General features: G+C 47.1%; 1 protein-coding gene and 2 long non-coding RNA genes across 3 annotated transcripts in view; 1 reads left to right on the top strand and 2 right to left on the bottom strand.

Moving 5' to 3' along the window:
- LOC116660243 (solute carrier organic anion transporter family member 3A1-like) overlaps nt 1-20,802 on the bottom strand; it is a 115,038-nt gene extending 94,236 nt beyond the window's left edge. The window contains exon 1 of the mRNA XM_032469106.1: nt 20,368-20,802. Within this exon, the coding sequence (XP_032324997.1) occupies nt 20,368-20,547 (180 nt within the window). The 5' untranslated portion in view covers nt 20,548-20,802. The remainder of the gene's footprint in view (nt 1-20,367) is intronic.
- On the bottom strand, nt 1,781-6,846 carry LOC116660245. Its single transcript, XR_004315668.1, has 3 exons — nt 6,837-6,846; nt 6,281-6,286; nt 1,781-3,360 (listed from the first exon to the last, which is right to left on the bottom strand). It is a non-coding gene; the product is annotated as an uncharacterized LOC116660245 (long non-coding RNA).
- LOC116660244 lies at nt 5,008-8,450 on the top strand. Its single transcript, XR_004315667.1, has 3 exons — nt 5,008-5,900; nt 6,171-6,173; nt 8,439-8,450. It is a non-coding gene; the product is annotated as an uncharacterized LOC116660244 (long non-coding RNA).
- Nucleotides 20,803-26,369: the final 5,567 nt, after the last annotated feature.

The raw sequence follows: 26,369 nt of genomic DNA, 5'->3' as shown, positions 1-26,369 counted from the left end.
GTCTATAAACCGGACAGGCAGTGCCCACATCGTGCCAGGCAGCCTGGGGGAAAGACCACGACCCACCGTGGGTGGGAGCAGTAAGAGGGAAGGGAAGCAGGAGCGGCAGAGAAGTGTCTTCATAACAGAAGGACAACCAGGGTCCCTAACATTGAGCTGTAAAATGGGGACAAAACTGAAGGACTAAATGAGATACTATGTGTCAAGTATGGCATCGGTGCCAGTCACATAGCAAACACTCGATAAACAGGAGAGCTGATTACCACTGGTAACCAAGAGCGCAGCTACTCAGCATTTCGGCAATACCCTCACCTGCTACAAGGGTGCAGGCAGAGACCACCTCCCAGCTTCAAGGGAGCACATGCACCTTTCACTTGGAGAGGCCCAGCTGTCACTACCCAACTCAACCCAGCGGTCACCCTCAGCATCACGAACAGGGGTCATCCAGACATTCCTCTGAAGTATGTAAAAGAATGCGTTACCAGTTACCCAACATAATCAAGCAAAATGTAAATCTAGTCAAGAAAAAACTAGCATCCCATAAGAAGAGAGGGCGAGTTAGATCAAAGCACACGGAAGTTACTAGACAAATTCAGAACAGAGAACATTCTGTAGAAGGTTCTACATGATGATGACCTCTTCATAGAGTTGACAACCTCTTCAAGAAGTCAACATTAGGAGCAAAGAGTAGGGGAATTAGTCTAGATTACAAGAGACTGGAAGTTGTACACTTACGTGGACTGCAGCTTTATTCACACACTAAAATGTGGAAACAACCCAAGTGTCCATCAACAGATGCATGGACAAGCCAGTATATATTTACAATGGAATATGATTTCAGCTTTGAAAAGGAAGGAAACTCTGAAACGTGGTACAACACAGATGAGCCTTAAGACATTCTGTTAAGGGAAACAATCCAGAGACAAAAGAACAAAAAATGTATGACTCCATTTACATGGGGTACCTAGAGTGGTCAAATCACAGAGACAGAAGCTGAGGGGGAGAAGGGAACAGAGAGTTATTGTTGAATGGGAACAGAGTTTCAGTTTTTCAAGATGCAGAGTTCTGGAGAGGGATGGCGGTGATGGTTGCACAACAATATAAATGTATTTAATGTCACTGCACTGTGCACTTACGAATGCTAAAGATGGTAAGTTTTATGTTATGCATATTTTACCACAGTAAAAAGAACTGAAAAAAAGAGAGACTGAAAGTCGTATAACAAATGAAATGCATGATGTTTAATTGGTCTGTGGCTGTTTAAAAAGAAAGAGTTCTAGACACTGAGCTACGATAGAGCTAGCAATGCCAAGGGAGATATTCTGGGAACATTTGGAGAAATTTGAATACGCATTAGCTCTTAGCTGAAATTAAGGAACAGACAATTTATTAGGTGTGATGACTGGGTTGCAGTTTTACAGGGAAATGACTGTATTTTGTGGAGAGGCATAACAAGGTGTTTAGGTGTGAAGTTTCCTCATTTCTACAGTTTATTATTAAGTGGTTAAAAAGAGGTGTGTGTATATACTTGTGTGTGTACGGAGATGTGTGTATATGTGAAGCAAATACGCCAAATCTTAACATTTGTTCAACCCTAGGTGGTGAGTACATGGGTGTTCACTGTATTATAATTTCTATTTTTGTACTTTTGAGAATTTATTTATTTTTTTAATTTAATTTTTTATTGAAGTGTAGCTGATTTATAATGTTGGTTTCAGCAAAGCAATTCAGTTATATATATACACACATATATATACATTTTTCAGATTCCTTCCCATTATATGTTACTACAAGAAATTGAATATACTTCCTGTGCTATACAGTAAGACCTTGTTGTTTATCTATTTTATACACAGTGATGTGTATCAGTTAATCTCGAACTAGTTTATCCCTCGCCCCTCTTCCCCCTTTGGTAACCATTGTTTCTTTTCCATGTCTGTGAGTCTATTTCTGGTTTGTAAATAAAATTTGTATCATTTTTTTAGATTCCACACATAAGTGATATCATATGATAGTTGTCTTTCTCTGACTTATGTTTAAGAATTTGTAACACAGAATTAAAAATAAAGGTGGGGTAAAAAGGCTCATCTATCTCCCAGTTTCTGTAAGGCTGAAATGACAGAATCCGTGACAACACTGTGAAACCCACTAAACATTCCACACACATAAGATGGGGGCCTGGTACCCATTTCTGATGTTGATGATAAAACCGAAATCCACGGTAGATAAATGGCTCTCCAATCAGGAGTCTTTCAATAAATATCCATTTATTCTTGGGAAGTCTGGTGAAATACTTTTTGAATAAGGGACAGGGAATTTTGTACTAAGGTTTGGAAAAATGACTATTTGTTGAAGAAGTGAGCATTAATTAGAGTGTCTGTTCCCACTGGTACGGAGCAGTCTGTAATTTTGTGGGGGTTATTATGGCAGAATTATTACATAATGGCCCTTGCTTGTGAGTAGCTGGCTCTTCTGAAGGAAAACAGAGTCACGGGCTGAGCACGCAAGTAATGGCACGCTGGGAGCGGGCCCTGTGACCAGCCGTGGGATGTGCAGTGGTCCATTTTCAGAGAGCTCACATCACCTGCAAATACCATTCTGCACCCACGGGGAAGGGAGGGGCAGATAACACGGTTCTCTGGCCCAGCAAAGTCATGGTCAATGTCCATTACCTTTTCCTCAGTTAAAAAATTTAAAAAAGAACAGCACTGTTACCTCACAAGCAGTAACATGTTCAAATAATATCAAAACATCAAACATACTTAAGCATTCGATTCAGCTGCGATTCCCTGAGGTACAGTCAGAGGAAAGAGAAGGGATTTTAGAGCTAATGAACACTGGCAGTCCCAGGATCAAATTGGACAAGTTATTTAACTTCTCTGAGCCCTACTTTCCTTCGTCGCAAAATAGAAAAAAATGGCATTTCCCACACAGGGTTGTCGTGAGAGTCAGATTAGACCATTTACGTACTTCCTGCCACATGGAAGACCCTCAGAAAAGTCAGCTCTCCTCTCTGGCTGTGACCACCCCCCTTTAATCTTCTCATCCCATTTTACATTCTGAAAAGCAAAACAGAAAAGTTAATGAGAAATCTCGATTTGTATTAGCAAAGCCAAGCTGCAAACAACCTGCCGTATAGAAATAAAGGAGGTAAAATAGAATGAAATACTGGGGAATAGTATGCCATCCTTGAAGATGATGCTAAGTGCTTCTCAACTAAAGTGGTACAAACTTCTGCACAAAATCTCACTCTTCTAAAATTTAACCCCCCCCCCAAAAAAAGATAAAGCAGAAATAAAATAATCTCTAGTCAAAAAACAAGAAACTGAGCACACCCCAGTGTCAGAAATTCAAATACTCCTGGCCAAGGAAAGTAAAGAAAGACTCCAGAGCATAGCAGAATAGCGTACAGTGTTGCAAGGCTCATGACCCTGTGTCCACCACCCTCAGGAAGACGAGGATGGAAAACATCCCTCCCAGTGCGATGGATGGATGTTTTTATCCCAAACCATGAAGAGGAGCCACGAACCATGAAGCTGATGTTCTCTGCGAGAAGGAAGTGAACACTGCGGGAGTATACGGTGAAATTCGAGGCTGATCCAAGGCCACGAATACTGCTCAAGGGTATGCAGAGTGTGCCCCCACACAGGAAGCCTTGAACCCACTTAAAAAGACCTTTAAAAGATCCCAGAAGCAAAAGCCACCAAACCCACACCTTCTGGCCACAACCAGTCAGCACCCTGTACGCCACCTGCTATAGCTCAGCTAGCTCCAGCTGCTTAGAATATCTTCAGGCTACAGAAAACATGGACAGAAACAAACAAACAGCCTTCAAACTTTAACTTGGTGGTGAGATGGGAAAAAAAAAAAGAGAGGTTTCCAATTGAGAAATCACCCACACCCAGAACAACAAAGATCTGAGCAGACTCACTCAGGCAAGAACAAAGTGGAAAAAAAGCAAACAAAAAGGCATGGGCAGTTACAAACACAGACTCTTAGAGGAAAGAAAAATATGATGCATTGTATCAAAGACAAAGTATCCAGTCTGAAAGAAAACATAACCCAGGAAGAGGAGGATTCCCCCTAAAAAGACCTTTGAGACACAGAACTAAATATGAATGAGTTCAATACACTGAGAACTCAAAGGCAACATTAACAAACACATAAACAAACAAAAAAGAATGAGATCGTGGACCTAAAGAAATAAACTGGGGACTAAAATAAACATTAGAGAGTAATACATAAAATAAAATCTATGTAGAACTAAAGAAAGGTGGCTTCAAATCGATTTATGGACTAGAGGAAAGCTAGAAATAAACACAGTGACCGTGAATGAAAACAAGGGATTAAAATAATCAGAGCAAAGCAAAGGAGTTCAAAGACAATCCAACATACAGATAACTGGCATCCAATTGGCTCTGTTGACTGAAATGAAAACATCAAGTTCCCCAAAAAAATGGCACAGCGGGGAGGGTATAGCTCAGGGGTAGAGCACATGCCTAGCATGCACGAGGTCCTGGGTTCAATCCCCAGTATCTCCATTTAAAAATGAATAAATACATAAACCTAATTACCTCCCCCCACCGAAAAAAAAATAACAAAGCTAAATTAAAATAAAGTGATGCTATTTTTAAAATATGGCATACATCACGCACTAGTAACATATATTGTGATTAAGTCACATGTCAAATATTAAGAACCAATGCCTCGGGCATCTCATCTATGAGCAAATAATCTATAAAGGAGGGAAAATTCAACTAGCCTTAGACTCATCTACAGCAACATTCAAGGGCAGAAGACAGTGACTTCTTTCAAGTTTGAAGAATATACATGCATTTGAAGAATATATATTGTATAAAGTCTATCCAGCCAGCCAGCCACGCTTCCAAGTAAGAACAGACGAAATCTGCAATGACGTAGTGCCAGTGATAAAGATAAGGTGGAACCCCTCCTTCCTCTTCCTAGAATTCATACCTTGAGCCATACTAGAGGAACCTCTACCTTCTGGGAAAAAACCACCTGCTTTCTGACTTCCGCACTCAGTCCTCCCTAAAGGGGCCGGAACGACTTACCAAATCGGTGAGACTGCAAAAGAAACCTAACAGGCTTGCACGCCGACCTCTTCCTTCTCCTATCCCTCCACGACTAGTTCTCAGGAGACACACATTCTTCTGCTCCTCCAGGAGGTAACCTGAGCAGGTGTGCCCCTGCAGAGACATAGCGCCTGCCATCCTGACCAGGAGCAAAGTACTGAGAAGCCTGAATCTGTCCAGAAACTGAGTTTTCCAACCCAAACTCCAAATTCTTCCATATAAACTCCAAGTTGGTATTTTTATACCCTGGAAGCTGGATATTATATCTACCACCCAACTGATTCTTAATTGGGGTGAGGAGGAATCAAAGAGGAAGGTGTAATGATCCCTCCTAAACCTCAATGTCAGTCAGGATTATTTCTAAATGGTAGGATTTAAAGTTTAAGATACTTTTTTCTGAACTTCCCTTCATTTTGAAATTCTTCATGATGAACATATATTGTTTTTATATAAATAGTAAGGTCATTTTTCTTTTTTTTCTTTTTTAAGAAGTTTTTTCCTCCAGTTTCATTGAGATAATAATTGACATACAACGTTGTATACGTGTAAGGTGTGCTGCATAATGATTTAAGTTACATCATGAACTGATGACTCGTAAGTTTAGTGAACATCCATCATCTCATACAGATACAAAATTTAATAGAAAAAAACGTTTTCTTTGTGATGAGAAATCTTAGGGTATACGTTCTTAACAACTTCCATATGTAACATACAGAAGTATTAATTGCATTTATCATGCTGTAATTACATCCCTAGCACTTATTTATCTTTTAACTGGAAGTTTGTACCATTTGACCACCATCATCCGTTACCCCCTCCCCAACCCCTGCCACCGGTAACCACAAATTTGATCTTTTCCTATGAGCTTGTTGCTTTGTTGTTGAAATAAAATTGCCCTACAACATTATGTTAGTTCCTGGTGTATAACACAGTGATGTGATGTTTCTGTACATTTCAAAGTCATCACCGTGGTAAGTCTAGTTACCATAAGGTCATTTAAAACCATGACCCCAGAGAACATCTGATGTTACAGAAGGTGGTCACAATGGTTTAGGGGAAGAGCAGGTTCCCAAGCAGAATGTGCAGTGTGTTCCGATTTTATTATAAAAATAATAATACCAATAGTAACACACTGCAGAGAGGCCCAGGGGAAGCACTCTGAAGGGGTTATCTCATTCAGCATTCACCAGCTCCTCTGAAGTAGGTACACTCCCTATTCTATCCTCAAAACCATGAAGGAACACGGGCAGGTGGACCCAGAGACACTGAAAGGACACCCCCAAGTGTCAACAGAGTATCTCCAGGTCAGGGAATAATGATTGGATGTTTCTTCTTCTTCGCTTTTTAACGTATGACTATTTACCTACATTTTGCAAATTTTCAACGTAAGTATTTCCTGTGTAAATAAGTAAGACAGGAATGTCTTTACATTCAGAAAAAAAGCCACAAGCATGAACCTGAGGTTCAAGTTAATGGTAAAAACCAAGGGATATGGCCACACGGGGCTCCGAGCCATCTCAGCCAGTGCTTGGCTGGCCCGTCTGCGGCAACAGGTGTGGGCCCCCGGGCCAGAGGCATTCTGCCCAGACTCCCCACACACTCTACACAAGCCTCGAAGCTGAAGGGCAACCAGCTCAAATAAATCCCCCACTAGCCTCCCAACCCCCACGTCACAGGGGCCTTTTCCCCGAGCCAGCTAAGTTCATAGGATACCTACTCTCTGGACCCTCGTGATGATGCCACGGACGAGCACCCCCCCCCCCCACCGTCTCCGCAGCCGGCCAAGTCCTTCCCAAGGAGAACGGGAGGGGAAGTCGGAATGGCCTCCGTCCAAATTTTAAACTGAAAACTGCACGCCCACTTTTTGTTTGGAGACATTTCCTGTGTGTGAACACAGTTTGTTCTGTTACCAGCTTTCAAGTGATCCAGAACTGATACATCTGAGGCCAAGCTTAAGTGTTTTTTGGGGGCAAAAAAAAGGCAAATACGATAGGGCCTTTCCTAATTGTAGCTCATCTTGCAGAAATCTCATTTGGAGATAACTTAAAAGAGAGGCTGAACACAGAGGTGCCATTGTGCATGGATGCTACACCTCCCCTCCTCCACTGCCCCCACCCTGGCGCACACAGCATTCCCAGACAACCAGCATCCTTTAGCCCCTAAACGCCATCATATAATGCAGCCATGCCTGCTTCTGAGTCTGTGGATGTGGCTCCCTCCACATGCTGCAAGTCTGCCTTCCAGCAGCATTTTAGGGCACGACTTCAAAGCTGGGTGGTGAGGGGGCCGGATGAAAACCTTGCCAAGAGAGATACCAACAAATTCCCGCACTGCTGGCTGGAGCTGAGACTCCCCAGCACCAGTTCTGACATGCCCCAGTGTAGGGCTGTGGCCCCCAGGTTCCCAGCCTGCCCCTTCTCCATCAGAGGCCCCCCAACCCTGGCATGTCCAAGGGCTCTCCCCAGCCAGACTCACTCAACACCAACCCTGACCTCTCATTCCCTTAAATCTACTCTGACCAAGGCTGAGAAAGTCACTTTACATCCGCAACCACACACATTCTCCTCATCCACCCAGGCCCATCTCCGACACCACCTCCCACCTTGACCCAGCACTTCGCTTCTACGGTCAGAGATCACACTGTCCCATCCCTTGTAACACAGCTCGACTCGCTTCGAGGCTCCAGGAGGGCTGAGTCACCGCCTGGCCTGGGACCTGCAACAGTCTAATGAATGAGTAATTAATGAAAACATTATCAACACGTCGTCTCCCCCACTAGGGTACATAAACTCCAGGAGGGCCAAGAACAGCCTTACTCAACTCTGTGTTGCTTACAGCACTTAAGGAAGTTGTCCAAGTTAATTAGTTTGGCAGAGACTGAGCTAAAGTCTTTTAAAAGGAGCGTGTGCTGAGAAATTCCGAGAATCACACAGCTCCCACCTCCACCAAAAAACTCGGAGATGAATGAGATTGGGAGGCAGACACCTGGTCCTAATGTAACACCTACCTGGCCAAATCCACGACTGGCTGGCAGAGCGATAAAGCCTCTCCCAGCCTCACCGAATCGGACATGGCTTCAGGGAGGAGGCAGGGCCAGCTGGAAACTGTACCAGGTTTGGTTCCTGTTAAGGAGTCCCAGGTGTCAGAGACAGGGAGACGGACTCCACACACACACACCCACACACAGAGCACACACACATCATCCTCACCCACATGAGATCCCGGGCTCTTTGTAACACGCATTTCTCTTAATCAGATAATACGATCATCTAATTCAATCTCTGCATTCAGCTCTGCCCAGAAGAGGGCAAGGACTCGCTGAAAGCTACTCATCCATCCCACCAGACTCACTCCCCCAAGCCACGCCACGCTCCCAGAGAGAAACATGAAACGGAGCAAGGATTATCCCTGGGCAGCATTCCTTCAAAGACAGGGCCTTCCTGGTAAAAACGATTCTCCAACCAATATCCCATAACCCGCCTCCCCAGCCCCAAACCCTAAAGAGGACAACGAGTTTGTCCTTTCCTTTGTACCTTCGGAATGACTTAGGGTCCTTTGCTGTTTTTCTTCCTTGGCATTATGGGTTGAACATGTCCTCCCCAAAAAAGACATGTTGAAACCGTAATTCTCGGGATCTGTGAATGTTACCTCATTTGGAGATGGCGTCTTAGAAGATGTCATTAAGGTAAGATGAGGTGATTAGGGTGGGCCCTAATCCAGCTTGACTGGTGTTCCTTGTGAGGGAGAAGAGAGATACACAGAGGGACAATACCATGGGACCTCGGGGTCTCAGATTAGCGAGGTGCACTGCAAGCCAAGAAAGGCCAAGGATCAGGGGCCACCACCAGAAGCAGACGCTCAGGAAAAGCAAGAAAGGATCCTGCCCAGAGTCTCAGAAGAAGTGTGGTCCTGCAGCCAGCTTGATTTCAGACTTCTGGCCTCTGAGACCGTGAGAAAAGAACTCTGTTGTTTTGTGGTCATTTGTTAGGACGGCCCCAGGAAACTAACACACCCGGTTTCTTCCTCCAGAAACACCCAGAGAAACACATTCAAATTCATCCACCTTCCCACCTCCGGGTCCAAGTCCAGCTCACAGCCCGAGGATACAGGGTCCCTGTGGCCTTCTCTTTACCACCCACTGCATCTTTCTGTATCTAAGGGAGATAATACAACCCGATTCTGGTCTAACATCTCAGATACTGAAAATGCTCAAGCATGGCCCGACTGCCTCTACAAACCCCATGGGAGAAAAGGCTGAAATAGACATGAAGACCCCACTCCCTGACTGCCACTCCCAAATTCAATACAGTAGAGCTCAGAGCTGGTCCAGGATGGCGAGAACGAACATGCAGGCCAGGGTGAAAGGTGGGATTGAACAGTGATGACTGTGTAGGAGGCAAGGGCACCATTGCCTCGTCCACTGAATGAGGATGGTGGGAAATCAGCGGAGGAGCCGTAGGAAGGGTATTAACAGTGCCCGTGGCATCAGCCCGGCATGCAGTCCCACTCAGGAGTGACGTGGGTCTGGACTCCTGGGAGCACGCCCTTGCAGGGGTCGCGCACATCGGGCCATGACATCCTGCCAGGATTGGTGAAACGTGTCCGTGCTGGGGTCAGGGACCAGTGGAGGGAGGCTAGAATCAAATTAATGAACAACCAGGAAGCAACAGAGCTGAGCGGACCACCATGACCCCCAGCACTCAGCTCACCTGGCACAAAAAGAAAGGCAGTCACGAAGGTAACAGACCTGAACACAAGAACACTCTGCTCTCTTCTGGGGGGACCTGAAACATTTCACTTGTCACATGGAATCGTCTCCCTGATAGCAATGGGTGCCAGGAGCCCTGGGATGATTTTTAATTGCTGCTTATGTGACAAAAGCATTCCGCAATGAAATCCAAAGTTATCAGAAGCCAGATAAATATAAATGTATGTATTTTTATCTGTTTACGAGATTAAGGACAGCTACGATGTCTAATAGGAAACACAGCATCTATTAAAAAAAAAAGGGAGAGATGTTTTAAAAGCAAATAAGAGAAATGAGTGATTTTTTTCCAGCATTTACCAAAACATTATTTTCATTTGTATATGTTTATAATCATTATTTCCAAAAATTAAACTCTTCCTGTTTACCTGCTCACATCTGCTGACGGGGTGGCTCTGGAGCACATTCAGGCAAGTTATTTAGTTCTGTGCCCTGATTTTGCCTAAGATGAAAGTAGCAAATGTACAGCCATGTTATCTTTAGAAAGACCTAAGAATGGGTGTCCCAATGCAGGCCGATGCCAACCTTGAGATACAGGGACACAATGCCTATTAGACAGTTCATCCCACACGGGCATCTTACAAGGTACTCGAGCTGCCTTGGGCTTTAGCCCAAGCGCTGCTGGCTGCACGCGCCACTCCGAGCCCAGGCGCAGCACGGCGGGCCTCCCCATCTGCTCCCATGAACCACAGGCTGCAAAGCTGCAAAACTGCTCGCGGACTTTTTGATCTATTTATCTGCATCTCCACGGATTGGCAAAGGTAAAAAGGAAGGTGCTAATTTATGTTTTGTTTCCAAAAGATATCCTTCCCTTGGACTGGCTGAAAAGCCTCTCACTGGCAAGTTAAGTTAAGCCTTGCAACCAACAGCATTTACCAGCACTGGGGAGGCCACACACCACGCCACATAACAAATCACAAGTCTTGCCTGAGTTTTTCTGCATAAAGACTAGAGAGGCCCATCTGAGCTCTTCTATGGCTATTTCAACAGGCCTAGGTCCTCTTAAGTCTTTTCTCCCTAGTGAGCACCATTGACCACAAAGTACACTCCTTGTCTACAATTCAGGAGGCTGGAAATCTGAAACCAATCATGCAGTGTGCTGTGCTGTGCCCCGACGCATGCATGGGTTTGAGAAGAGGGCAGTGTGATGTGCCACACTGAAATGTATGCCAGTTTTGCAAAACAGGACAAAGTACATCCTTAAGGGCCATCAAGGTAGGGCTTCAGGAACTGAAATGGCCAAAGGATACAGCCCATCACAGTCAACAGTGATTTTCTCCGATGCCCCACTGAACAGCAGGAGCCATCGCTAAAGTGACCTGAACAGACACCTGCCCTCTGCCACTTAGAGATGCAGGGACCACAGACCCAGGGTGAGCCTGTGCACCCTGGAGAGAAGGCAGCCAGCTACCAGGGGGTCAGCTCTAGGGGGCTCTGTGGGTCTCCTTCAAACAATTCTCTGACCCTAAAAGGCCAACAGAGAGATGAACGAATCAACACTATTCTTTATTTTACAGGTTGCATCACAATAACTGAATCTTACATAAGACAAACTTACACGTCCCTGCTGCTTGGAGATTTTTCTCCCCATTAAGGGAATTCTCAAACCCAAGATTTCAGGTACAGTATTGTAAAGCTTATATAATCCGTCAGAGGGCAGCGTTCCAATTTCAACTGGCTTATATTCAAGGCGGTAATTTCTCACTCTAATCAACAGGAGATGGGAGAACAGCAACATCAGAATGGGGTGGGGGGTGCGCGGGGTGGGGGGGGCAAACCCAACCATTAGAAGGAGCCTGCCTATTTTACATAAGCATTTTCCAAAGGGATGGGAGGAGGGAAAGACAACAGCCATCCCCAAGATCATTTTACAATAGGCTTTAATTGAAAAACACCACCTTGACACTGTTTGCCCTACAACAACCTTGCAAGTGCAGAAATGAAGGTGAAAATATTCATTTCTACCTTCCCCAGGCTCCTGGGGTTGTGTGAGCAGTGCTGCAGGAGGGAACTGGCTATTTTATGATATACTATTTCATTATAGCCCCCTGGGCTATGTGTCTAAAGTCTGCTCAACTCCTCCCTATTTCTGCTAACACTACACAACCAGGAGCTTACATGGCTCTGAAGGGACAGCCACCACAGCCTCTAGACATACCAGGAAGAAGCTTCAAGGGTTGCCTGGACAGCCAGGTTCATTATTCAGAGACCCGTCCCAGAGGGCAACCTGCCAGACAAATTAGAATCTGCCACCACGCAGGGAATGTGGATGGATGGATGGATGGATGGATGGATAGACAGACAGATGCACAGACAGAAGAGCAGACGGCATACTCCGGGCTTTGGAATGGACTTGCACTACTGCCCAGTAAACTAGACCTTCTGTCACACCCTCCGAATGCAATAGTCACACCACTGCCTGCTTGGTTGGGTCTGAGGCCACAGCCTGCTTCCGGGACCCTCAGAGCACTCACTGCAGAGATTTCGACAAAAAACAACCCTAAGGAAATAAGACCCCCTCGTTATGGTCAGTACCCTCTTTAATTCAGTTACCAGGTAACTTAAGGTGTCACCTGGGATATGACATCCCAGCAGCAGAGGGTACCGGGGAGCTATTGCCTGGGTATTTATGATGGAAATCACGAAGGCAAAGGGGACAAGGGACTGGGGGCTCGCCCCCCTCCCCTGCTCCCCAGCCACACACAAGGGCTTATAGCAACCGATGTCGCTTTTTGCTTTTAAGAGTGAGTGCTGAGTGGACGGGATACATGAGACCTTTGTTTTAAGTCCAGGAAGATTCTAAGGACCAACCCTCCTAACTTAGTGAAATAGCTATTCCCCGTCTGGAGAAAAATGTCCAGTCGCTGAAGAAACAGCTGGGTTGGTTACCACCATTTCTACTAAAGAACAAGCAATGAAGCAGTTCATCAGAAAGGACTTCCCTTTTCAGAAGGGCTCGGCTCCAAGCCCCAAAGAAGAACCGAAATAAAGAAGCTGGGAGCAGCCAACTGCAGAGATTCTGCCCGCATCCAGCGGCAGGTTCCCTCTCCGCACACTGTCACAGAATGCCCAGAAGGAAGGCTTGCGTACTCCACAACCGTGGCTGCAGAAAGCTCAGTGCTTTAGGAAGCTGACAGGTTCCTTCCTCAGCGACATCAACACAAAGCCACCAGGGTTCGGTGGTCTGGGGTCCTCAGCATGCCCGTTCTCTCCTGTGATGCCCATGGCATTTGAACGTGAACCTCGGAATCCACCCAAAACATACACTGCAACTTGACTGAGAAAAGTGCGGTTCGTGCCCTGTCCTTCCCAAGATCAGGACTGATCAGACTGGAGGAGGAAAGCTGCTCCTACAAGGACTGATGGGAGGAGGGGGCACCGTGCAGAAGGTGTCCTCTTAAATAATCACTATGAGCCTTAAGCCTAGATGGACGAATCCACGGGACGAGCAGCCAGGCTGTGTCGAGAGCCCGACGGCTCTGCTTCTAGGAAACCAAAGAGGATCGCGATCCGGGGACTGGTCACAGCCATGCTTGCTGAGCCCTGCTTAGTACTGCAAGAGGACCGAGGTGAAGGCAGTGGGTGTGGCGGGGGACCTGAGCCCTTCCCTGCAACCAGCGCTGAGCTCTGAGGTTGCACATTTTAAACAAGGCTGCCTGGAGGGTAGCATATGTCCACAACATATGTCCCTCGGTCCCCTCTTCTGACATCCCAGGCTGCCTTGAACTGACCACTTTTCATCCAGAAAAGCAGAGCAAGGTACAAGGGCCCAGATCCCCAATTGAGGAAAACAGAGCCCAAGCCACACACAGTACCCCAAATCCTCAGATCCCTGGAAGGGGTGTCTGCTCTGCCAAGGTCAACGAGTGGGGTTGTGACATCACTGTTAAAGTAGTTATTGAATACCACACACTACGAGAAGCACTCTGTCACGTGTCCTTGTATTTAAATCTCTCAACCATCTGTAAGATAGGCTTTATCAGCATCCCCATTTTTCAGATAAGGATATTGAGGGTCAGGTAAGTCAAGTCATCAGGAACTGGTAAGTCATCCGATCTAGGTTCAGTCCTAGGTCTTTCTGAGTCAAAGCCCAACACCCTCTGCCCTGCCCCTCAGTCAGCTCCAAATCTAGACCTACCCAGTCTTCTCCACACCGTGGCCATGGACCAGAGCAAAGATGCTGAAGCCCTCCCAAAGAGAGGTATCAGTGCATCTGTCCCTTCTCCAGCCACCTCAAAGTGCCCCCTGACTGTAAATGGTCAGCAGAACCATGACTATAGCAGGTTCCTCTCCCACGTGACTAGTAATTTTTATAGCATCTGTCAGATAAGATGGATTGCTGTATTTATAATAAGAGAATAAACAGAATTAGCAACTTACTTATCAGTACTTATTTCTCGCTTTTAAAAACTTTTCACCTCCCAGACAAAATGTTCAGCTGAATAGAAAGGCATCTGAATGTACAATTCACTACACCAAAACCAAAGCTTGATGGAAATAACTGTATTTCTCATCGGTTGGGGCTATATAGTTATTATGTTTGCAGCAAGTACGTACAACCGTATTATTATTAATAAAGACAGCCAGTACTTATCAAGTACTTACTGTCAGTGTTGAAAGTGCTTTAAGTGTACTGACTCAGTTAATCCTCACAGCAACAGTGTGAGTTTTAAAATTAAATACTAAGGCACAGAGAGGTTAAGTAACCAGCCTAAGCTCACACAGCTGGCCAGGGAAGGACATAGGAATGAATTCCAGGTCTTCTAGATGCTCATCCAATAAGACACAGCTGCCACAGGTACAAGCCGTTCTCTCCCTGGGAGTTTTAACCATTTATCTTGGAGTTCTCATCATTAAAAAATACTGTCTTCTCACATTAACACATAAGCACTCAGGCCACATCAAACACAAGTGCCTTGGAACCACACCAATCCACTTATCGTATGAACCAAAGTCAGTGACTCCACTTACTGTTTCCTGTGTATTGTCTCTTTCGTAGATACAGAGAGAGAAACAGAAAGCAAAACTAAATTAAAAGAAGAAGGATGCTGTCTTCCTGGCCAACAGATCACCACCGGCATTTCTGAGAAGGAACAAATTGTGGGTGATTTGTCTTCAGGGGAGACGAGGTTCTAAATCCATGTGTGAGCCATACAATCAAAATTACCACCAAAATATCTCCGACATCCTCAAAAAATGACAGCATACCGTATTTGGTGAATGTAACGCTGTACAAGAAAATGGGTGTACGTAAACAATGCACACGCTAAGGCATGGAGCGTGATAGGGTATTTGCACAGCAAAACAGAAGTGAATAGAAGTGATGCTAAGTGTTTGACTCTAGGTCCCAGGAACATGGTTACTCAGTGGTGTGTGCAGCTAAGTCTGGGCGAGTTAAACGTGGTCCTGAAGTTGGAAGTAAGGTCGCTGGATTTCTCGCAGAGTTGAATTCTCCACCACAGCAGGGGCTAAGCACCTCGTGCACAGTCACCTGCCTGCCCACATCACCTGGCAGGCCCCACCCTCCATAATCCAAGGACCAAGGTCAGCTCAGCACGAGTCCCTGTGGCCTACTTCTATGCGAAAGGCGGCTGTATCCCCATCGTTTCTGCTGCCTTACACTTACTCGTCCCCGGTCCGTCTGCCAAGTCCCTACACAAGGCAACACCTCACAGCTTGCTTTAGTAAGATGAGCGAGAGAAATTCACAGAGACCCTCCTGCTCCAGTGGCCTCGGCACCAGAGGAAACTTATCCAGCCTGGTACAGAACAACACCAGTCCAGGCAGCTGGCAAGGAGATGAGTTTTAATGCTGAGCAACAGATAAGCACATCCTGGCCACTGGGCAGAGGCCTCCAGGCCATCCTCTTCGTAAGGTATCTAAAACCGAAATGGGGAGAGTTACACAACTCACAATTCAAATTTTTTTTATAGAAAGAATATTTTACTTGTCCTTAGAAGCCATAAGGACGATAACGATTTGGAAATGAGACTGTACCAAACAATAGCCAAAGACGAATCACCCATCTATGCCTTCTCTTTGGTCTGGTCACTCAGAAATATGTTATCAGCTATCACTCTGTTGCTGGTCCTCTCCCATTCTTTTTCCCCATATATTCACCACAGCTTACTTTCCCTTGCACACAAACTTGAGAGCCCTTGCTCACTTCACAACTCATTCCGTTTCTGCGATGGCTAAACACACGAGAGGAAATCCCCATGGAAATGGAGGTAGGTACACAAAGCCAGTTGAAAGAAATTTTCAGAAATAACTTTTCCCCCTAAATAATTATTAGCTAAACATTTTCAACTAAGCTGTGAGAAAAAAAAATTAGAGTAATTTTATTTCTTCCTACCTGGGGCTATATAGTAATTATGCACATGGCAGGGAATTTGTCACTTTGAGTAACCATAAGTGTGTAAAATAATTTAAGGGAAATACAGTTGCCTTAATCATCATACTCATTTGACAAGGACTTTAAACATGTTTCTCAGCTGTCCGCTTCTGGGTTAGATGGGCAAAAGAAAAATCATCTTTAACATGATGCATCTTTAGGGGAAAAAAAATAGGAAAAGAACAAGTCCAGTCGTTTCACCTCGCGCAGTGACTGCAAGCCCACTGAATGCTCTCAGGCATGGAAAAAAAAAAAAAAAAGCAACTATAAAGCAGCGAGATGGAACCTTGTGGAACCTTGTTTAACACTCAGTCATCCGCCTCTCACTTTGTCACCACAACCTCAGGCTTCATTTCTGCATAACTCTGAATGGGGAAATGCCGACCCCTGGTTCATAAGGACCGTCTATGTGCTCCAGCCAAAGACTCAATTGGCCTTTTAAAGTTCTCATCCTGAAGAAATTCAAATGCATTTGTAATTGAGCCTCATTCATAACTGCTCAGAGGTGTCTGCAGTTTTAATTTCCTGTACACGTCCTTATCAATGCCAGTCCTCAGTAACTTGAGAGCATACACAGACTTCTGTAGGTACGGCTACCCTCAGCGAAACGGCTTGGAACATCTCATGGGTCTCTACCAGACACCATAAAGCGCACACGAAACAACTTGCTCTCCGTGCGGTTCCCAGATGCCTGTGCCTGCTCCGAACAGCCCAAGACTTAAGCAGATGTTACATCCTTGCAAGTAGGTCAGTGCAGACTAGAGCCACCCGAAGCAAAGACCTGGGAGAGGAAAATTAAACTGCATCCTCTCTTCAGTACGCAGTGGGGCTCAAACCAAACGGGTCCCTCTTCTTAGGCTGAAAAAACATTTCCTAGCCAGCCAGGTTGTTTAAGTGACTACAAGAGAACATCCCTGTGACTCTTGGCTTATCTGAAGCATGACTTACAGTTAAAACACTGGCAAGGGTAAGATTTCAGAATCCACAGCTGTCCCAGGTTGCACCAGTCACCTTACCTATAGCATCAGGGTTAACGTCCTCCTGCACTCCTCCAGGAGACCCTGACACTCGGGCCAGAAGTTGCCGGTCCCCTACCTAGCTTAACAATAGTGGCTTTCTCATATACAGGTCTACCTTGAGTTTGGGTAGGTTCTTGAGGGAAAACACACACACACACACACACACACACACACACACAAGTTGCTTCTCACATCACAGGCAACATCCTGCTTCAGTTCTGCAGTCGGTTGGGAAGCCTGTACTAGTGTCACTGAAGACACTGGGCAATCTGTCTTTTCAGAATAAAAGGGAGAAATGAAAGGAAGAATCTGAATATTTTTTAAAAATGGCATCTGGGAAGATAAAATAAGAAGGTGGCTACTACATGGCCTTTGGGAATCAAACAGGAAATAGAATTTGCGATCACCCTTCCCTCCCTGAAAGTAAGCAGGGTCGGCAGCGCCCCAAGGTGTGCCTGTCATCAGATATCTGAAAATGCTTCATTAGAGGGGCAAACTGATCGCCAGTGTAAAGATCATATATAGCACACACTTTGCACATGGACCCTGTGTGTGTGATCGCCTACGAACACAGGGTCTCAGGTTTCCTAAGAAAGCCGTGATGAATTGAAAGGGAGAAATCTGCCTTTCCAGCAAACATCCTGTACTGTTTCATTCTCAAAAGCATCCACGCAGAAGTCTCACCTAGCTCAAGGAATAACAAACTTTTAATTCTCCTTCCCAAACAACAGATGAAGAGAGAACTCTCAAACGGCCCAGAAGAACATAACCCAGAGGTGGCTGATTCAGTCAACCCTGGTGAGCAAACGATTTATTTTCATGAGGTTCAGACGGAGGCAATGGAGAGTCGGGGGCAGCCAGGCAAGGCAGAGCCCTGAGCCCCTTGTGCCCTCATTCCTAGTCATCCAAATGAATTCAATTTCCTAACCCTGTCCTCCCTGGGACCTCCATCTGCTTTCTGCCAGTCACCTGTTGACTCCCGTGCCCCTGCCCCTCGAACCAGGCTTTCCATCAGCCCAGGCTGGAAATGTCAAGAGGTCCTCACCAAGTGGACTGAATTCCTCCTCTGTCTGCTGCTCGCCTATTCTGGGATTAAAGTCAATTGCCCATCTCCTGGTGCCAGCCCTGCCCCTAACGTCCACCACCCCATCAGCCCTCTGCTTCTTAACCTTCTTAACCACTCATCGGACTGAAGCCCAGCTTCATTTCCTCCCAAAACCCTTAGGTCATTGCAAGCGAAAACTGAGTCCATGCCTTTATCATTCACGGTGTGAAAAGTTCTGTTGGTGTTTGCCACACATGAATAATGCACCCTGTTGAACAGAATCGCCCCTTGAGGCAAACTGTTCAACGGAAGGCAGCTGGCAATATACTGACTACCTCCTCTTAAACAGAGACCCGGTTAAGCATGACATGCTTTGCATATGTTACAGCGCAGACCCACATATATTTTGATTACTGGGCATTTGTGTCTTAGTAACACGTCTCTGTTTGAATATTTTATAGTAAAGTTCCCTCCAAGGACACTCTGATAAACCGACCTCCAACACACGGTTACTCCCTAACTCCAAAATTCCGAAGGCCACAGGTACTGTCTGTAACTATATATTAGAACTACAGACAAAGTGCATTTCATAAAACAACAATCTAAACAGAAAAGAAAAAGTGCTTTTGGCTACAAGGTTCACGGGCAGCAGACAAGTCATGGATGCAGACAGTAACAGGGATTTAAAGGATGCATTTCATCTGACAAGGAGCAAAGAAAACGCATTTGATTTTTAGAAGTCCTGTAAGTCCGTCACCCCAGGAACCGAGCTGAGTTTGTATAACCCTGTCTTGCAATCACATAACTGACTTTACCCCACACCAGAGACCAAGCAAGCCCCAAGTCTCAGGAGACTGCCTATGAATGGTACGGACGGGGCAGCCAGCAGCAGGCCCTCATTAACTTGACCCCAAGGCCAGGAAAGAGGAATTAATGGTACCATCGGGAAGAGCATGATTCTGTCTCAGGATGTGGTTATCCAACAGCCAAAATCTTGTCCAATTCTATCACTATCAAACTTGCTCACTAACACTCAAAGTCTATGACATTTGATTTCAGTTTCAGGTCAATAGCCAAGTAATGACTTAACGCTATACACTCGGAAAGAGCTTTGCCTGCTTAGTCCGGACCGGACTTGGTTCTGGAAGTGCACTCTCTGAAACCCAAGTTGGGACCACCTGGTCGGGGCAGGAGACAGAGGTAAAGCAGGTATTTGACAGTGCTGAGTCATTACAAGCTGTTTCCCCTGATATGTTATGCACCCCTGGCCATTTGAGCATTAATTTCCCCTTTGAGAAGGCAAATGAAATAGATGTGCACAATGATGCAACACCCCCTTGGGAAGGAGGCCACGCTGGGGAATTTAGGTCTAACAGTGGGTAGCAAACTACACAAACTCACAGCTGCTCTCCAGGTACTGTAACTTTATCCCAGACGCTGAGAGATGGCTATTAGGATATTAAGTGGGAATATGCCTCCCCTCTCCCCGCCCCCCGCAGCCCCGGCTCGGATCAGGGCCACACTCGGGCGCTTTTTACTCTAAACTGTTAAATCCCTCCGTAATTGGCGGATGGAGAAAGCGCCTGGAGAAAATGATGCATAATGGATTTGTTCTCCAGGCGGATGGAATGGAGAGTAGAGGACGCAGGATGCTAACGGGCTTTTCTTTCCATGTGCAGGTCCCCTGAAAACCGCGATACCTTCCTCTCCAGGCGGGTTCCCGAACTCACCCTCTGGCTGTGCTTTCAAGGTGGGAGAGGAATGGTTTCACCCCCACCTGCCCGCCGCCTCTCCTCCCCGGGTCCCCCCAGCCCCCGCCGGCCGCGCGAGCTGCTGCCGGCATCCGCGGTCCCGCCGTCTCCCGCTCGCTCGGCAGCCCCGGCCGGCAGCTCCCCCGGCGGCCGCCTCTGCACCACTCGCCAACCTCCACGCCGGGCGGAGGTCATGCCCGCCTGCCCCCAGCGCCCGGGCTGCCCCCTCCTCGTGCCAGCCGAACGCCTGGGAACCGGGCTGGGAAGGGGCCCCACGGCGGAGTTGGCACGGAAACTCACCAGGTAGGCGCCCACCGTGCCCTGCGCCAGCATCAGGGCGCACTCAGACACCAGGAAGATCTTGATGTTGGAGAAGCAGGACACCTTCTTTTTCTTCTTCTTGTTCCTCTGCGCCTCGTCCCCCTGCAGCTCGCCGCTCCGGCCGCCGCCCGACGAGCCGCCCGGCTTCTTCCCCTGCATCCTTCCCCCGGCGCCGCTGCCGCCGCTTTCCCGCTCGCCCCGGTTGTCCGGGCCGCTGCCGGGCGGGGGTGCGCGCGGCGAGGCTGCGTGCTGTCCCCGCCCCGGGCCCGCGGCGGCCGCCCCCGTCCTGCCGGGTCTGGAGAGATGGAAGGCACGGCTCCTCGCAGCCGCCGCTGCCGCCGCGCTCGCCCTCTTCCTCCTCCTCCTCCTCCTCCTCCGCCCTCCCCTCGCCTCCTCCTCCGGCTCGGGCTGTGCCAATCACAGGGGCTCCTCGCGCCGCCCGCCGCCGCCGCCTCGCCGCCCGCGGACGCCCGCCGCTGCCATCGCCCGCTTCCCGTCGCCCTCGGGCCGCGCCGGCCCTCGCCTCCCCTGCTTCTACTGCGAGGCCCGGGCCTCGATCACCGCTGGCTGTCCCCGCCGCGCCGCTCTTCGCTGCCGGTGCGCTCCGGGAGAGGTGCGAGGGTACCGGCCTGGGGCGCCAAGCGCGGCCCTGCGGCGGAGGCTAGGAGGGTCCTGCTGCCCGAGGGACAGGGGAGACGGGGAGTCCTTGCGGAGTAAAGGAGGGGGTGCCCCGAGGGAGGAAGGCGGTGCCCGGCCCCTAGATGGCGCTGCTGGGCTCGGGGCGCCGCCGCGGACACTGGGTGGTACTGCAGGAGGAACTCGGGGCCGCGAGATGGGGCGCGGAGGCGCCCCCGCTGGGCGGGGACCTAGAGCTCCGGCATCGGGGCGCTAGATTGGAGAGGAAGGGCGGTTTCTAGGAAGAGAGAAGACTGAGTACCCAGGGAGGGGTTGGCGCGCTCCCTCCCCCTCGGCCCGGGTATTTCTGGGGACAGATGCTGCGCTCTGGAGCGTGGGGAAGTACCAGAGGTCAGAGCGGCTTGAAGTTTCTGCAGGCTGCCGGCCTCTCCTCCTGCTCTTCTGGGCCACTGGGTGTGCCTAAAGGGCCCCAAACCGAAAGGAGGAAGGAACGGAAGACCAGCAAGAGGGAGTTCCATTAATCTGTCCGGAGCCGCACAGACCATCAGTCGCCCCCAGCCACGAGTGTCCGGGTGGCTGCAGGGCCGCAGCGACCCCAGCAGAGGGCCTTGTCCAGCCCAGCATCCGCATCCTCAGGAATGATACAGCCACTAGGCTGGAGCCAGCGGGAGGCGATTAGCCTTGGTTCCCACCCCTCCCCTAGCTTTGTGGCCAGGGCCACCTTCCTTGGACTTGGCCTTGGCCGGAATGCCCAGGCCCCGTGGCAGCCGCTCTTTATAATCATTACCAGGAGTTGGGACCACAAGGCACTACCGACCGGATCTGCTAGTCCTCAGACAGCTTTTGGAAACTAAGAGGACTGAAAAGGACTGGACAAGTACCAGGAAGCATTCAGCATCTTCCACCTGGGCCACTGGGAGCTCCACCAATCATGTGAAAAGCCTTTCCTTAATAATGGTGTCAAAGAAAATGATCCACTCTCCTAGGCTCCCGTGTACCAAGGCAGGCTTAAGTTGGAAACTGAATAGCAATTAACACTTTCATAATTTTTACTTACTCCCAAAGAACTTGAATGAGAATGGATGCTGTAATGACAGGGGTGTTGTCCTGCAATGCCATTTAAATATAAGCTTCTGCATCCTTGTGTGGTCCAGACATGATCTCACCTTTCAGATGCTCCCCTCCCCTTGTCTGGGCTGTCTCCTATCTGAATCGGCTGCCACCACAGAGGTCTTTTTCCATTTTCCCCCATTCTGGTCATTATCGGCTATACCATTACCCAAGAGTCTGTCACCCTACTGCAGCCCCTTACTCCCCACCCCGTCCCCTCACTCACAGCTGACTTTTCTGCAGGATCTTTCCTGTCACCCACTGGAGTGATCTTTCCTCTCCATCAGTCCTCCTTGAGAAGACCCTTGAGCTAGCTCCCTTCCCTGCCCCCGAGACTGTGAGCTACAAGGCTGAGCTGAGACGTTTTACTTGTTTCTGAGCAGTGATCCTGTTGTTGAAATAGCATTCAAAGTGCAGTAGAGTCTTCGAGTCTTATTTACATACTTTGTAACAACCAGAGCTAATACTTACTGTGTGCTGACTCTGGCCAGGCACCGTTTGTTCTAAGAGCTTCACACACATTTGCAGTTGAACTGGCAGAACCATCCCCTAAACTGATGGTATCATTACAAATAAGGAAACAGGCCCAGAAATGTTAACTAAACTTCCAATGTCACACGTATCCAGTAAACAGAAGGGCCAGCCTTTGAAACCAAGGTGTCTTACTATGACAGCCCCAGTTCTTAACTCCCCATATATCTTCTCATTTATCCCCCACTGGTCTGTCTCTTGGGAAGGGTGGAACATGTATTGTTCCTATTTTAGAAATGGAGACTCAGAGACGTGAAGTGACTAGTCCAGTGTCACACAGCTCAAAAGGGACAGGACTTGAATCCAAATCCGGCTCTCTTTGTCTATACTACCTTGCCTTGTGTACAATTCAAAAGAGGCATAGGCTTTTTTAAGCTTTGATCATTTATTTTACATAAAATTTAACCGCCTTTAGAGAAATCACTTTTTTTTTCCACTGTCAGAGAGAGGATTCAGGATTAGGGTTGTCGATTCCTCTTACAATTAACGGTAAGTAGCCGTGAAAATAATCCACTGTCTGAAGCCTTATGAATTATCAAAGTCAGCCTGAAGGAAATCAGGCATCAGAGAGAAAGAATTGAACATGTTAACTTCTCTTCCTTCTTGTTCGTCCTTTGTTTACCTGTAGGTCTGGGTTCCTGGAATGATGAGGTGGGTTTACACAAGCAGCAGGTGCTCTGCTTGGCTCCCTGCCCATGCAGACAGAGGGGCAGCAGAAAAATAGTAACTGTCTTTGTGTCTGTACAGCATGTGACTGCTGATCGAGTGCTTTGATGTCCCGTATCTCACTCAAATCTCACAACAGGGAGAGCAGACCTCATCATTCCCGTTTTACTCATAAGAAAGAGCAACAAGTGGCTTTTTGGAGCCCACAGCTTGCTAGTGGCAGCGATTAAAACTTGCCTTTTCCACCCCAAATTGGCGGAGCAGCAAGGAGGAAGGAGATTAAGAAAGGGTTTAGGCTTCCCATGATCTGTGGCGCCCTCTCCAACCAGCCTCTGAAATGGACGGTTGGCCATCACGTGATAAGCAAGGCAAACAGAGCATAAGCCCCACCCACCAACTGGGTGACTCTGAATGTTCCCTTGGAGAAATTGTGGGGCTGTCATTTCTAGACTGGAGACTTTTCCATTCATCCATCTCCCCAGTGGTGGAGGACGGATGGAGAACCGGTCAGTATGAACGACTCTAGAACCCTTGTGATTATTTTGGCCTCTCAACTACTTTTCAGGGCTAGGTGACTTTTCTAAGTTAGATGAAAACATTGCTAACTGAGGCTCTGGTTCTGTGAGTCCTTACTTTGCTGACTACCAGCGGCATTCCAAACACTGAGATACTGTGCACTCTGGAAATCTGATCTGGGGAAGCATAAGGAAGATTGGATGACATAGGAAGATAAACTGGCTTTTGATTCCTAAAATATTAATAAGCTTAATATATATGCTTAGTGATTAGGATCTGGAGAGCTTTTCTCCCCCAATTATCAATTCATCTCTGTAGGAGAGAAGTGGGTTAACTTCATGGGGATGGGGGAAAAAAATGACAATATCTTCCACTGTTACTGGGCTGTGACAAGATTTCACAGCAAACAGCCTCAATGTAATTCCACACAATGAGAAACTGTTGTTCAAGTAATTCACATGAACTATCTTTTGCCCGCTTCAATTTCGTTCACAGGCAAATACAAAGTTGAAAAATAAATACAAAGAATGATTTCTGATTGTCACTGGGATAGAAAATAGATGCTTAGATTCTCACCCTATGGGTAGATTTTTTTTTCCTTTTTCTGAAAATACACCAATCATATATTGTGACCAGCCAAGGATAGAATTGGGGCTAGGCCAACATCTTTGGCTTCAAACTACTATTTGGGCTAAGTTGAAGCTTATTTCCTCTTCTTCAGAGTTTTTTTCTCCCCACCCCTACTTTCCAATTAGCCTGATCCATATGCCTTTCTACGATACAGCCTGTGTTTGCCGTTTACTATGTCCATGGTTCTATACTTTTCATTATATCTCTTAATTTGAATATACCCTAAAAAGTCACCAAAGAAGTGAAAATGATAAACATCAGTGTAGATGCAATTTTTAAAAAGGTGAATCCAAAGTCCAAGTGGAGAAACAGAAGAAAGGAAAAAAAAAAACCAAAAACTAACAAAAATTGGAGAACAGGTATCAGAAAACTTGGTGTTTAAAAATGTGTTCTATTTATGGAAAATGAGTTTTGAGATAAAGGAGAAGGAATAAAACTAGTAAGTATCTATCAAAATTAGTGTATTTGGTGAGCTCATCATTTGCTGCCTTCTATTGATATTTATGTAAATAGAATGTGTTTATCCAAATAGACTGTTAGCTAAAAAAGGGTGGGGAGAGTGTTTTACTTTAAAAAAAAATAAAGGAGCATTTGTCCTGCTCAGGGTCTGACTGGCCTCCTGCCAGGAAACTTGATATTTATGATCAGGGTAGGAAATGACCCAGAAGGGGTCCAGGTTTACAGAAAACTCCCTTCCAGGAACTTCTCCCCAGGAACTCGTTTCTCCATCCCAGCAGCAACTATGCACACCTTTCTTGCAGCAGGAATTGTCCCCATCAACACTTCTCCCTGACCCCATGCCTTTACTTTACTCTCTCAGAAAAGGAATAGCCCAGCTTTGCTCCCAGGCTCTGAAGAATGCACACCAACCTTTGTATTTAAAGGATGGGTACCAACAGCAACTGTGGGCAAGTGAAATTAGGCAGCACTGAAAATATTGGAAGGCCCCTCAGCGTCTCCAGCAAAGGAAGTATGAGCCTTAGAGGTTAGTATTATGTCAAGAGTGTCATGGGTCCCAAGACCAGCAGAAAGTGGCCACAGCTGCCTGCCTGCCTTCCGGAGGGGCAGTGGGCTCCAGTGCATGTACCCTTGGTACGTGTGGGGCAACACGGCGCTTCAACTCTCAGGCTGACTGAAGAGATGAAGGGTTCCTGGAGCGCATATATGAAGACTATGAAAGAAAATCCACCAGGTGTAGCATGCCCCGGAACCCTAAATCCAGAGAATGAGTAATCGAGAAATCGTATACAGACGAGAGACAGAGGAGGAACACGTCTTAGGTCGGTTTCCTCCCTACACCCCAGCTTCATCACTCTAAAGCCTTTCCAGTTCCTGCAGGCAGTCTCCTCCCTTACGGAGGGACAGCTAAGGAAGACCGAGGAGTGTGACACACTGAACAAGAGGGTCACAATCTCTGACTGCCTGTTTGGTGATTGGTGTTCACTCCCCCAACCCCAAAATTTACATGTTGAGGTCCTAACCCCCAGTACCTCAAACTGTGATTGTATTTGGAGGTTGTGTTTGGAAAATGATAAATATCACGATAGATGCAATTTTTAAAAGGTGGATCCAAAATCCAAGTGAAGAAACAGAAGAAAGGAAAAAAAACTTTAAAGAGGTAACTAAGGTAAAATGAGGTCATATAAGTGGGCCCTAATCCAGTAAGACTGGTGTCTTAATAAGAAGAAGATGTTAGGACACAGAAAACACAGACAGAGGGGTGACCACAGGACACAGGGATAAGACAGCACCTGCAAGTTAAGGAGAGAGGCCTCTGAAGAAAACAAATCTGCTGATGCCTTGATCTCAGAATTCTAGCCTCCAGAACTGTGAGAAAATACATTTCTGTTCTTAAGCCACCCAGTCTGTGACATTTTCTTACAGCAGTCCTA

Source organism: Camelus ferus, chromosome 27, assembly GCF_009834535.1.
Source record: "Camelus ferus isolate YT-003-E chromosome 27, BCGSAC_Cfer_1.0, whole genome shotgun sequence".
Lineage (NCBI taxonomy): Eukaryota > Metazoa > Chordata > Mammalia > Artiodactyla > Camelidae > Camelus > Camelus ferus.
The sequence above is the reverse complement of the archived record's forward strand: the minus strand, read 5'-3'. Positions and strand labels throughout refer to the sequence as shown.